Below are 14,551 nucleotides of genomic sequence, written 5' to 3'. Positions count from 1 at the left end.
ATTTTTGCTGCAATTCAAAATGAACAACTAAAACACAGTTAAAAAGCACAGACCTATTGCTGCTAAAGGACAATCTGAACATGCAGAACAGAGCATACACAATAGGAAATGACTACAAATCACCCTCCTGCAATGTAACAACAGTGTGTACACATCTATTCCTCCCAAATCACAGTACCTTAATTTCAGAAACTAATGGCCAGTCAAAAAAGACATACAAATTATCAGAAAGTCGTCAGCAGTCTGGCAATCAGATAGAAAGGAGAAATGAATTGGTCATGCAACAGACCCTCACTGGAGAAAAGAATATACAACACACTGGGATATGATTATGCTAAAAAGAGAACATACCTGAGAGGAAGAGCTATCAATTACCATGCAAAAGCTGCTCTTATAGTTATTGGCAATGAAAGGGCTCTAGGTCAAAAATTGATGTGTGATCTCGACTTTGTTTAAATGAAAGGTGTTGGCTTATTAAATTTATAGGACTAAAAAGACAACATGCACAAATTATCACTTGAGTTTGCACGGGATCGCTAACCAGATAAGGATGAGCAAATCAAGTAATCCCCCATTATACATAATAACTTACTAAAAAGGTCCACTCCCTAGCCCATTGAGCATATTCAGTAGAAAGTAACGGAAGCACCAATAAGAGTAATAAAAAAAGTAAGATTGTGATCAGAAGATTGTAGCTTACCAAGATTTTTTTCTCCTGCCTACACTGAACTTCTTAACATCATGGCTGCAGAAGAGACAAAAGAGAAGTATACACTTGATTAGATTTAAAACTGATTTCCAATGGTCCTCCTGCATCGTAGGTACCATGTTCCCTTGAAGGTAATATCAACAAAATAAATGTCTTGCTCTAAAGTCTCGATTAACATAATAAACATATATGTATGGAATATAGAGTAATTCAAAAAGGAGAAGTGATCCAATTGAAAGGGATTGTGTGAGGAATGAAACAACTCCATTAACATTTCAGACCCGGATGAACCTATCTATAACAACAGTCAAATAAATAGATGAGCGGGCATACCCGAATTCCACTGCGGAAAGAGTGGGTGATTACTTTTCACGCTTATTCGCCAATAGGTAATTTATCAGATGGATCAAATGAACTCCATTGTATTAATCAGTAGTCAGTGCGGTGGCAGGTTAGTTCTTGGTGTTTCAGGCCAAAAGATGAGCTCCAAGAGTTTCCGAAATAAGTCTAGCACTATAGCTAGCATAGGATTACACCACCCATCATTCTTGGCATGATTTGTGGTACAGGATGGCGCCGCACCACTCGTGCAATTGACGTGTGGTTAAAGTGTGATCAGCAGCTGCATCCACCTCAAAAGAAAAACAATAATTGGTAGAGACCTAGAGGAAACTGAGTGAGAAATAGCTCAGATTAAGCATTCATAATTTGGTTCTGTAGTAAAATCTTGGTCAGAACATAAATTACCTAAGACTCTGCTGTACGGAAGCTCTAACTCCATCAACGAATTTGGATCTTTTCTCTGTCCTGCAGATAACATATTTAGTATTTCAAGCATGATCTAGGAAAGAGTTATTTTAAAGCCTAATTGATCATGGAAGAAGCAAGAAGAGCTTACCTTTGATCCATAATTGCAGACCCAGCGATTTTCTTTGCTATAACAGCCCTTGTGAAGTGATCTTGCCTCATGAGTGTCTCCTACCTCCGTTGAAATATAGTTGTGCCAGACCAGACCTCAAAAATTAACCCAAACACAGATTCAAATGACTGCTAGAGCAGCTAGCTAAGCATGACAAATTTCTATAAACTTGCACAAATATCTACCTAATTAGTTTGAAAACGAAACCAACTGCTGGTATCCTTGAAAGATAAAAAAAAGATCAAGCGAAATGTAACTGATCCATAGATCACTGACCCATGTACAGTTTCAGAGTTTCTCGTTCCTTTGTGGTGCACACTTTTGAGTATAGCAGAGCAGAGCTCATCTTCTCACCATGACTGAATTGATCACCACGCATCAGGATGATATCCTGATAGTCCACGATATCAAGCTGACGCCGGATCACTGCTTGAGCCCACTCATCATGCTGCCACTAGGAACTTGTGCGACGTCTGCGTGGGACATCACCGTCTTCTTGGCCCACGACTGGTTCTTGGGGGACACCCTGTTCGCCGCCGACACGTCCACGCGACGGAGGCGTGCCGACCTCGGCTCCTTCCGCGCCCACTCGATCCGCTTTTCCTTGGTGCAGCAGGCCCGGAGGGAGCGGCGTCAGCTCCGTGGTGGCCTTCCAGGTCCTCGCGGCGTGCTTTGGGGTCTTGAGCGGATCGGCGACCGCAACGATGGCGTCTGTTGCGCGGGCAGCAGCGGAGGCGGGGAGGGCGTTCGTGGGGAGAGGGGAGCACGACGGTGGGGAGGGAGGCGGGGCGCTGTTGGGGGTAGGGGATGATGCGTTTAGCGGCTTGATGTGCGGAGGTTTGTTTGCCTGGGGTGGATCGCGCATCGCGGGGGGCAGGACGTGCGTAGAGTCTGCCTGGCAGAACATTTAATCTGGAGCGTTAATTTGTGCAGCTGATCTTTGATGTAATATGGATTGTCAGATATGAGTTAGTTTGATTGATCTAACGTCTCTGGTACTCCTGTGTACAATTTGTTGTGTGGTTTTAGGGGTACTCAAGTTTGCTCTTTTAATAGTAGTAGAGATGTAATATGGATTGTCAGATATGAGTTAGTTTGATTGATCTAACGTCTCTGATACTCCTGTGTATAATTTGTTGTGTGGTTTTAGGGGTACTCAAGTTTGCTCTTTTAATAGTAGTAGAGAAGTGACACACGAGGCAAACTAGGGTTAGGCAAACCTTTTCTCGATATAGTCTGGTGAGCTAGTGACGCATGTTTAATCTTGGTATGTAGACTGACAATGGTGGGTTATAAATCACAAGACGGCAGTTGAGATTATTTTTTTGAGAAATATTTGAGATAGATTGTTCATGGATAATATTGGACTTTGATATTTGTCTAGTAGCCTCTATAGGACCATTGCCATCTGGCCATGCATGGCTCGCCATTGTAACTTGTGAACTTTGAGTCAGTTAAGCTAGTGCCTTACAACAAGAAGCCCACCATCACCTCCCGCAAGATTCATACCTACGTCTAGCTCATTCTTCCCCGCAAGCTCGCCAAGCACGATATCCGAAAGCACCAAGTCTGTCACCAAGTTCACTTCATCCTAGGTTGCCTTGTGGTTGTTCGATATATTTGATCATACTCTTGTAGTTAGCACCGTTTGTAAGGATTGTGGAAAGGAAGTAGATTTGTGGCACGAAGGGGCAAGGCGTGCAAATTTTACGCCACATGTGGCACAAAGGGGCGAGGCGTTCAAATACAAAGCTTATATTTTTAATTACAACTGTTACAGTGATTGGCGAATTTAGGAGCCGTCCATTCACTACGATCAAACGGTGGAGAAATAGGAGTTACGAGGAGTTACGAGAGTAAAATTACATGAAATTACAAATAACTGTGGGACCATTACAAGATTATGGTGGGGCTAATCATTTTTCAAAAGGGTAGATTCGTCCAATTTAGTGTGCAGCGCTGGGAGAAAAGGAAAAAGAAACCTAGCCACGCACGGTTCTTCCCCCTCTGTCGATCCCCTCTCCGCGCCTCCTCCTCTGCCGTGTTGCTGCGCCGCCGCACGCTTCTTCCCCCCCTCTCCGCGCCTCCTCCTCTGCCGGTCGCTGCGCCGCCGGCTCAGCCGCTTGTCCTGCGCCTTCTCCTCCCCGCTCCTCGCTGAGTCATCGACCAGATCGGCGTCCATGTTCAGCAGCGGCGGGGGCATCTTCGGCGGAGGAGGCGGGTGGTCGTGGCGGCGGCACCTTCAGCGGCGTCGCCGGACTCCCGTCGCTGACCTCGGCCTCACCCAGAAGAGGTCTTGTCCGCCCATGCCGCCAAGGAGGGGGAGCAGCCGTGCCCGGACGAGGTCGTCCCCAACTCCTGCATCTAGTCGTCGACCTTACCAACACTGCAGTCGCCGCTGCTGGTCGAGGTCGCCCAGGTTGACACCGGCCCCGCCGGCCTGCAGGTCATCCTGCCCGACATGGTACGTACGGTCTCTTGTTGATTGGGCAGTTCAATTCGGTGGTTCCAAGCGAGGAAGTGGTTGGATGTGCGATGGTCTAGCGGCGTAGATACGCGATAGATTTGTGCTTTGTCGATTGATGCACATGGGGAGCTATCCAGTTACCCTGGAGAGGAATCAAATTTCTTGTAGAATGATATTTGCAGTGTTATTGTTCGTCACGTACAAAGCGCAGGAATCATATTAATAAGTTATACATTGTTTGTGCCATAATTTGCCATCTTGGATAAGGAATGATAGAAGACAGAAGGACCAAAATCATCTACACTTGCTCACTACTAAGTGGAAATTTGCTACTGCAACCCTTCTGGTTTAGGAAAGTGACAGTTTTCAGCAATTGTTTAGCCGTAGGGAAGAACATACAACATATCCCTTTATTCTGCCCATTCGTGTCTGATGGAGCAGTTGTAGGACGTTGTTTTTTCTCTTTGATGTTCTTTTCCAGGTGAAATCCATGGCTGCTTCCGAAAACGTAAAATTTGTAAGCAGACGTTTTATTTGCCAAAAGATGGTTGTTGTCCTGCCACTAGACTGACCATCCAGCTTTTAATTTTAGTGTAATATCAAGGTATTGCAATTGAACTCTTCTTAAGGTAATTCTCTGTTTTATCTGAACTCACTAAGATTATTTGCTTTTTCTTTGGTCTTTTGCGCATTTAAAATGCCAGAGAAAATTTTGCCAATCTCTTTAATTTTCACGCAAAGCTAAGATGTTTCCCATTTATAATTTAGAGACAAGCATCTTGTCAAAGCTTAGGCTTACAATGGAGACACCATCAGTGGCAATTGCAAAGTTCTGTGCTTGATATGTCAGTATCTTTCTAATCTCCCACTTCACGCGCTGAAATTAAAGAGGAAAGGAGCACACAATGAGCACCCACAAGTAATATATTCTGCCAAATATATACAAGCATGCCTACACAATGCTAGTAATAATCGTTGTGTACAATGGCGCCATACATTGTGGAGCAAGGCCAGAACTATGTTTCTTCATCTACATTTTGCACAGATGAGCAATTATCATCTTCTTGCCTTTTTCAGGTATTTGGCAATATTGGTTCTTGGGCTGCCCAATTGATCACTGAAGCTGGTGGCAAGGTGGTCTCCATCAGAGATGTCACAGGGGCTGTCAAGAACTCCAATGGCATTGACATAGCCAAGCTGATGAAGCACTCGGCAGAGAACCGCGGGATCAAGGGCTTTGACGGAGGCGACGCCGTCGACCCGACCTTGCTGCTCACGGAAGAGTGCGACGTGCTCATCCCGGCAGCTCTGGGAGGAGTCATAAACAAGTAATCTTCTATTTCCTCGTCCCATCTCACTTCATCCAATCTTTATCAGATTACTGCTCAGAAGCTCAGTTAAAGTATCCTCCTGGCTGTTATTTTTTGTGTATCTGAATACATTTTTGTTAATAAAAAGTCCGTTCGATTTTCTTCTTCTACTAGGGACAATGTTGATGCCATCAAAGCAAAGTACATCATCGAGGCTGTTAACCACCCAACAGACCCCGAGGCCACGAGGCAAGAACACCAACATTTTGCCACAAAACTAAGCTGCATTTGTTGACACATTCACACATTGACTGACAGCAGAGAAATGTTCATGTTCGTGGTGCAGATTCGGGCAAAGAAGGGCGTGCTGATCCTACCGGACATCATGGCCAACTCCGGCGGAGTGATGGTGAGCTGCTTCGAGTGGGTGCAGAACATACAGGGGTTCATGTGGGACGAGGAGAAGGTGAATCGGGAGCTCAAGACATACATGACCCGCGCCTCAAACATAGTTCTGAATATTTAGGCAATGTATGGCACAGTAGAAAATGGAAAGTAGTTATGTAAAGTATATCTTCGAAAACCAGAATTGGCTCAATTTGGAAGAATGCCTACTTCATATGAATTTCTTGCCCGCTTTGCACGCGTTGCTACATGTGTATTATCATGCCTTAGCCATAATCATTGTCAACAAATATGGAACAGAAGAAGTATGTCTCCTATTTTAGTCCTCTCTGTCATGTTCGCGTGCACAACCTATTTTGCCAATGAGCAAGTTTAGCATCTGTTTGTTCTTCCATGATCTTATGCTGGTTGCCTGGTTCTCATTGTCGTCCTAGCTGTCTAGTTAGTAAGCAGAACTCTGTTAGAGTAAAGCTAGCTGGGACATCTGTTTCAGTATTGTTACCCAACAGACTTAGGCCTAGATATATTAGTTGTAAATTCATTAGCTCCATGTATCGCATTAGTTTCGATGCAAAACACAAGCTGCAATGTGCCAACTCTTGTCGACATGTCTATATCAGTATAAAAATGGTACATGGTGTTCCTGATGCTATTCCTTCTTATTTTCTGCAGGAGAGGCTGGCATTTGACAATATGGTTCTGTGTGTGCATTGACTGCTGGTGCTGCAGCCTGAAATTTTTCTTGTGGAGTGGACTGAAGTAATCCATCAAACTAGCTGCATTATTGATTCTGTTCTTTTTGCTGGCGAGGTAATAATCTCCCACTCAACTCGTGATGTGAGAAATAGTAGTGTAACCATGATATTTACATAATTGCTCATGTGTTCTATATGCTATGATTTTTCTTCCTTAATTACCCTGCCTCAGCCATAATCATCATCCACTTAAACCAGAACGGTATACTTACGCAGTGTATGGCGCCGTTAGAATGGGGAGCATGCGTTTGTAAGTAGTCACTTATGGTAGTGTTTTAGATGTAAGGTTACTCCGATGCAGAAAGGTATGGATCAGATGGTGCAAATGATAGAAGTGGATCTTGCAACTCATTAGTTGGGTTTTTTCTAAAAAGAACCAATGAAAAGTCAAGCATTTGGATGGACATAAGCATACAAATAATATGCAAAAACATTAGAACATAAGTGTAGTCTTTAATTCAAAGAACATGCCATGAAGATCAATCATTTGGATCTGCCCTTGAAGTGCCTCTCCGTGTAGCCCATTCATGGCTGTACGAATGGGCTGGACACGGCGTTTGATGGTTTGCGCTTGCGTCTTTTTGACTCCACTTGTTTAGCGATAGTCTCTGTGTCAAATTGTTGTTTCACTGGATTACTAGGAGGGGCATTCTTCCTCGGGCGTCCACGTTTACGCTTTGGGGCACCGGATGTGTCTGGTTTGTTTGTAACATCAGGGTTGCTGACAATCGTGACGTCGTCGTCTGCACCTTTTCGTTCCTCTGGAATGCTGGCTTCGTACTCGTCCTTCTGTAGAGGAAATAGTGTTCATGAAAGGTAGGAACTACATGACATGAAATGCTAGTTGTGTAGAACTTACCTCTATAGGATTCTTGTATGATTTTTTCCGAAGCTTGTTGCAATCCGAACACAGCAGGCTTGAACATATTTTCCAGCTGAAAATATGTATTTCTGCCTGAATTAGATAGTGACGCATAGGTTAGGATAGTGGTGAAGCATAGATAGTGCATGATTACAAATGTAATTTAGTGTTCGGCAGACCTGTGTGAAATCCTCAGTAATTTTGTCTCCGTCCCATGTCAACATGTATTTGAGTGTGTACGCCCCACAGGAATAACTGTGATGTAAAGTTGAAGTTAAGTATTGTAATGTAGGTGAGGAATCATGTAGCTGCCTATACGTACCCATCCGTCTGTTGTGGTATGTTAGTATAGCAAGTGGTTTTCCACTGGGTAATATTGATGGGTTTAGGCAGTGTTACCAAGCCATCCTCGACCGCTTCGTTGATACACGCCTGAATGGACTCCACCTGGTGTATGAGGAGTGATTCAAGGGATTGCGTCAGTGCATTTCAAAAAGTGTCACATGAGGTAAGAGGAAGCAAGAGAGCAAGCATACCAGTGCAGTTTCCTTGGCAATGTCACGATATGCTTGGATGGAGTTTAGGACCTGGGTCTCTTCTTTGTCTAAATTAAACACGAGTAATAACCAGTGCATGCTGTGCACATTCATTGGGACACGTACCTGGCAGAAAATTAAAGCGGACTCAATTTAGGGAAAATCAAGATATACAATTAAACAAGTCAGGAAATATGCATACCATTTTGCGTCCTACAAATTTCGTTGCTACATTAGCAACATGTGGGCTTTTGCATCCCATTGGAATACCCCCAAATTCGCCTAGCAATCTTCTGCTTTCTACGGTGGAAATGAATGATGTAGCATCAGTTGCAACATTGCTAATGTGTGCATATGCATTAATAACCTGCAAAATTTGTAGTCATGTAATATGGCACAATTTAGAATACTTGATGTAGATTGCAGTATACGGGCCTTACGTCATCGACGAAGAATAGTTTGCTAACATTTGGCTTGAGTTGATGAACTGTTAGCACAATGTCTTCGATGTGAACTACCTCAACAAGGTCGTGACTCCCTCGGATGAAAAATGCAGCCTCATAGTCTTCATCTGTCAATATGTAATCATTGTTGAATACAGGCTTCCGTGGTGGGATGTCTTGGTCCAACTCCTCGTTTTGCCCCACAGGTTTTGCACTAGGTGTACCAGCAGAAGTCCGTGCTTTCCATGCGTCAAATCCAGGAGTTGATGAAAACTTGCCATTGCTTGGTTGCTCTTGTTCCTAAAATTAGGAGTTGGTCAATGAACAGAAATTAGCTCATGTTAGCAAGGTTATGGGCCATAGTTATCACCTGTACGTATGCATTGTTCGTCGTTGATTGTTTGTTTGTTTCAACTAGGGATCTTAATTCCTGTAACATGAAATGCATAGAATGAAAATATAGGAAGTTATGGGTAAAATTGATGTTGTAGTGTCACTTACCTGGAGTTCCCTTTTGAGGTCTCCAACTTCCCTTTTGAGGTCTCCAACTTCGTCCTCCAGCTTGGACAACCTAGGTTGAGTGGCAATTTTATCCCTTATGTTTATCACGTCCTCGGTCACGGTGATTATTCTTTTATCTAATTTGTGCTCTACTTCTACTACTTGTTTGACCAACTTTTTCTCTTGTTCTGCAAATAGATCGTTCTGGGTTTGAAGTATCATGTCCATCTGCATAAAAGAAATGTCAACTCGTTTTGTTAGAAGAAAAATAAGTGTGGTTAGGTGTGACCTTTGTTGTGTTATTGAGAAGGATGTGTCTTGGAGCAACTTACTTGTTGGCTACTCATAGTTTGACCTCGTGGTTGTGGTCGATAGATAGCATCTTCATGCGCATGTGTATCTTTGTTGGTATGCTGGTCATTTGTAATGTTGGTTGGCTCCAGACCGCCGATGTTCATGACAACCTTTGAAAAGATATAAAGAATCAGTACTAAGAAATAAATATGGTAAATAAAGAAGTCAAGTCTAGAAAGGTACCAATCCATTATATAGGCCTCCTTTATCATAAGCCTCATGTCTTATTTTACCTGTGGCTTCATCCCACCGTGCCATCAGCGAACGGGGTATACGAGAATACAAAATCGATTCAGCACGAACATGTTCCCAATACCAAAACTATAGGAAATATTAGTTCATCAATGATAGAGATATATGCATCATATGAATAATAGTTGAATGACAACTACTGTTGTAGCACTTACTTGGAGCAAAGCTATATTTCCTTGTAGATTGACTTGATCCTTATAATTAAAAGTATTGATGGATGTTATCAAATGGTCCAGTGTGAAACATCCCCAGTTAAAATTGGGAATTCTTGCGACGTCTTCAACAAGGACGAAATATTTGGAGTCGACATAATCTTGTACCGTGGGTGCTAAAAAATGCCAATAGCATACAAAACAAACCGCCTGATGAAATGATCATCTGGAGTTTTGGAGGCTTTAATTTTGTCCTCGAGGTCACTCAGCTTAAGTCTTCCATCTGTTTGATAAGCCCTTAACAGGTTTGCGTCTTTTGGTTTTCCCATTTCCATATATATATTTTTCCCCTCTATTGGAAGGTCCATTAATTGATAGACATCCGTTGGAGTTATAGAAATGTCCTTAGCAGCAATGTGAATACTCTGCATGTCGTGGATGTAGCTCTTCGCTAGCAGCACCAACATAATACGTCGGAGAGACACTGACTTCATCTTTGTTAGCCCTCCAAGACCGGTTTGAGTGCAGATGGCCTTTAGGTGCTCGTCATCTAATCCATCAATCATTTGCGCGAACCTTATCGGTGAGCACATTAACCTCATATTTGCATGTTTCACACTGAGTTCGTCCAAAAAAGCCTGAAATACGTGTAAAGGTAAAAGAACTATGTGTTTTCAAAGATTTTCACCTAACTGGGAAAAAATATACCTGATTGGTTAAGTCTGGTAATTGTGTGTCGGCACAACTTGTAGGAGAACTGGCCATTCCTTGAAAATATGCACAAACAGAGACTGAGTCATGTCAGAGAATAAACATAAGCTATGGGGTTGTACCATACTGTAATTGTTCCACCTGTTTCTTACAGAGCACAAAATTACTATGATAAGCTATTTAATTTAATTACTTCTTTGTTACTACCTCTCCAGAGGTGTACTTAACCACACAGATTGATCGGTGATTAATGATTACTTACTAAATTTTCTCTACTGTCGTTAATGTGAACAACACGTGGTATTTATTCTGCCATTTGATATTTATATACAAAGTTTTGGATTATATTGACCTCACTGTTTCTAAGGGGTGTAAAAATACCAGGCGTTCTAACCGTGATGCGAATAGGTGGATGAAGAGGAAGCAGTGCCGTCGTATCGCACAGGCCAGGTGGGTGGTGGCCGCTGGCTCCGATCCCCTGGGTGGTTGGGTGTGGCTGGCGGCTCCAACCGCCCCGGTCAGGAGGGCGGCGTTGGCGTTCAAGCTGAATGCATGAAGTGTCCACGGAGAGAGTTTGACGCCAGCGACGAGCATAGAGAGGCGGATCACGATGCTGTGGACGGAGCAAAATTCAGAGAAAACCCATAAGATCTCATGATGGCTTCATGCACAGAGTAAGCGGAATCCATTCTTTGGTTTTAAATCATCTCATGTGTTGCCTTAGTTCTAACTGATGACAAGATTCGGCATTCTCACCTTCAATCCAACGTGTGGATGAAGAACAAGCAGTGACGTCGTATTCCGCAGGCCGGATGGGCGGTCGCCGGCGGCTCCGTTCCCGTGGGTGAGGACGGCAGCTCCGTTACAGCCGGTGAACAGGGCGGCGGCGATGGGACTGGCGTTGGAGGAGAAGGTCGCGTGTGAGAAGGCGGCTGGAATGGAATGTGAGTGGAGAATCGAGTTGCAGCCGGCTAGGCCAGTTGGATTGGAGGTTGTTGCAGATAATGGGGGAGGTGGGAGAGAAGTTTGGGAGGGCCGATAGATATGCGCGTGGTGGGTTCAGCTCCTCTACAGTTCAGTTGTTACTGTATGGGTGCTGTAGGCTCTACTATCAACACCAATTCTTTTGGCACGTCATTTTTTTCTTCAGAATCTGCCACGTCTGTTTCTGGCTTGCGCCCGGGCTTAGGCGATCTCTTTGGCCAAACTAATTGTGTGTTAACTTCTTTTTTTTCTATGGTAGTACATGTCTCATTCATATATCATAAAAAACAAAGTACAAGTCACGTAAAGGCCGACATGACATAAGTGAAAAGATAGCAAAACATCTCTGACCTTGACACCAACACCTGTCACCTGCCTCCGGCACCACCACATCAGCCATCGAAGAAAAGAATGATGGATCACCTCCTCACCCGAGCTCGACGCGGCTCCATCGTTGATATGCAGCTTTGCGGACCTTCAAGGTGGCTCACCAAAAGTGAAGGCATTGCCGTTGAACGAATCAGACCGGGGCCTCGTCAGGAAATGATATGAAGAATTTTTAGAGCATCTACAATCGGATTTGGCAAATCCGTCCCCTCAAATGCCCGCGGACGCATCCGGGCACGCCCGCGGGCGCATCCGGACGGGCCCTCATATTTTCTTCTGTGCATCCACATATCTCAAATCCGGACTCTCAAATCCATGCAAATACATGCACGTCGATCATGCACCACAATGTCGCACGTAAATAACAAATGTTGGTACCTCATGTTGTAGTCCCGGCCGTTGACAAGCGTAGTTGCACGGCGGTGATTCCCCATTGCAAAGCCTCCTAAACACCGGAGATCGTTGAAGCACGTTGATGCCGTTGTGAGAACCGGGCATTCCAAAGAAAGCATGCCAAATCCATAAGTCATGTGATGCCACCGCTTCTAGTATGATGGTGGCCTCTCTGGTGTGACCTTGATACATTACCCGCGGACCTTTGGGGCAGTTTTTCCATTGCCACTACATGCAATCAATTGATCCGGGCATTCCTGGAAACCCCCTTGCCTGTCCAATAGCCAACAACTTCTTCTGTGTCCCGTGCATTTGGTTCTCTGAGATACTCCGGTCCAAACACCTCAATCACGGCGCGAGCAAATTTGACAGTAGTCTTGAGGCACGTGCTCTCCCCCATCCTGACGGACTCACCAACGGCGTCTGCAGCAGTACCAAGTACTATGGGTCATCCGGGTACATCAGTACCACCATGTGTTGTATATTATCAGTAGCACTATTAATCCCTGGAACCCTTTTAGCACAATGGGTCATCCGGAAATGTTAACACCACGAGTCACCCTCAACGAGTAAGACCGATTCTCATGACAGCAGCTGGCTATCACCACTACGGGTACTCCGAACCCAAAACTACTTTGACATGGGTGGGCAGCTCGGCGGTCCGACTGGTAGTTGTGGGTCATCCGCTACAGGTAGTACCACGACCATTTCTCTTTACGTCTAGTACTACGGGTCATCCGGATACATCACTACCACGATGAGTCGTCTGATACTACCAGTACCACTATTGATCCCCGGATCCCTTTTAGCACAATGGGTGGCCAGCTGGGCGGTCCCACCAATAGCACTTCAAGTACTCCTCGGCTGGACCCCGACTACCATTAGTTATCGATGATTCTGACTTGGACTACCCGACAATAGTTGGCTATCACCACTATGTGTATTCCGAACCCAAAACTCCTGGCACGCAACATCTATAACGGTCTTTCTCGACCCTGACTACCGGTACTAGTGGGTGTTTCAGACTACGACTACCCGTAGTGGTGAGTCCGAACGAGTAATGCCTCCGCTACAATGTGCAAAAGAGAAGGATTTTTTTTAGTTTCTTGTAAGCTTTTTTTAGACAAAGTTTCTTTTAAGTTTATTTTTAGTTGAAGTTTCTTTTAAGTAACAAGAACATTTTGTTATTTCAGATTTACGATATTTGATCCACGTGAGCACAAAAGCCTAGATAGTACTTAGCAGCCCAACTTACCAGCCACGTACGTAAACCTAGCCATAGACGCAAATCCCATCGAGAGCAGTTCATCAGGCGGCGGCTCCCTCTCCTCCACGCCCGGCGACGTCCTCTCCTCCGCGTCCGGTGACCCAGTGCTCCGCAACCGAACTGTATGTACACATATGGTGTTTCCCTCCCTCTTATTACCAATCAGATTCAATTAATACAGTGGATGTGGACGGTGCCGCGGCGGCCGATCTGCGGATCCTTTTAGTGACACATCGCATGCACTAAACTAAAATACAGAAATCTAATACTTTCTCTAAATTGTAGCAGTATGGGCATACTTTATAATGATCATGCCCTTCATTCATCTCTTTTCAAACTAGGAATACATCGTGGAATAGAATTGATCATTTATTTCTCATTGTATTATAGAGGTTGTTAGCGGAATTACCAAGCACTCCGTATCTTCAGTTCGGCCACATTGTGTTGAATAGTGACAGTTTGAAATTAATAGATATTTCAATTTTCAAACATATTGTAACTAGCACTGTTCTATTGGTTTCTATAGGGACCATGGATTCAAAGGCACGGCACAACCGAATGGATGATGACAAGTACTTGCATCAGGCGCGTCAAGAGATGGACAAGAATATGCAGCGAGAGCGAGAGGTGATGGACAAGAATCTGAAGTAGGAGCGGGCAACCGTGGACCGCATGAGGAAGGAGGAGCGTGCAGCCGTGGAACAGATGATGACCGAGGAGCGTGCAGCCATGGATCAGAGGTTGAAGCATTTCCATGACGATATGGACCTAAAATTGAAGCAGGAGCGCAAGGACCTGGATCGCGCTATGCAACTCGAGCGTGGCAGGATGGAATTCAATATCATGCAGGCGCATGCGAACATGGACCGTATGTTGCAGCAGGAGCGTAATGACATGAATCACAAGGCCAAGATGGAGGGGATCCGATTGGAAGGGAATGGGAATATGATGCAAGACCGCGTTCTACATCTCGAGCGTGGTAAAATGGGCTTCAATAACATGCAGACGCGTGCGGGCATGGACCTTAACTTACCGAAGGACCGCAATGATCTGGATTACAAGGCCAAGATGGAGCAGATCCGCATGGAAGGAAATACGATGTAGGACCGTGCTAATACACGTCTGAAGGTACGTTCCTTTACTA

The 14,551-nt window shown here is 44.5% G+C and overlaps 1 protein-coding gene across 4 annotated transcripts; it reads left to right on the top strand.

The window, feature by feature from the left end:
• The first annotated feature begins 3,680 nt into the window (after positions 1-3,680).
• On the top strand, positions 3,681-10,906 carry LOC109765621 (glutamate dehydrogenase 1, mitochondrial-like). 4 transcript variants are annotated; one of them, XM_073502547.1, is made up of 6 exons: positions 3,681-4,092; positions 5,173-5,423; positions 5,580-6,620; positions 9,750-9,970; positions 10,110-10,248; positions 10,785-10,906. In XM_073502547.1, the coding sequence occupies exons 1-3, from the start codon at positions 4,090-4,092 to the stop codon at positions 5,698-5,700; spliced, it is 375 nt and encodes a 124-aa protein (XP_073358648.1). In that variant the 5' UTR covers positions 3,681-4,089; the 3' UTR covers positions 5,701-6,620; positions 9,750-9,970; positions 10,110-10,248; positions 10,785-10,906. The 4 variants fall into 4 exon arrangements, with proteins under 4 accessions (XP_073358648.1, XP_073358647.1, XP_073358650.1 ...); XM_073502546.1 differs by lacking the exon at positions 10,785-10,906 and having other exon boundaries at positions 10,110-10,515; XM_073502549.1 differs by lacking the exons at positions 9,750-9,970; positions 10,110-10,248 and having other exon boundaries at positions 10,785-10,804.
• The last annotated feature ends 3,645 nt before the right edge of the window (positions 10,907-14,551 follow it).

Source organism: Aegilops tauschii, chromosome 6, assembly GCF_002575655.3.
Source record: "Aegilops tauschii subsp. strangulata cultivar AL8/78 chromosome 6, Aet v6.0, whole genome shotgun sequence".
NCBI lineage: Eukaryota > Viridiplantae > Streptophyta > Magnoliopsida > Poales > Poaceae > Aegilops > Aegilops tauschii.
Note: the sequence above shows the minus strand (reverse complement) of the source record. Positions and strands in the feature narration are given on the sequence as shown.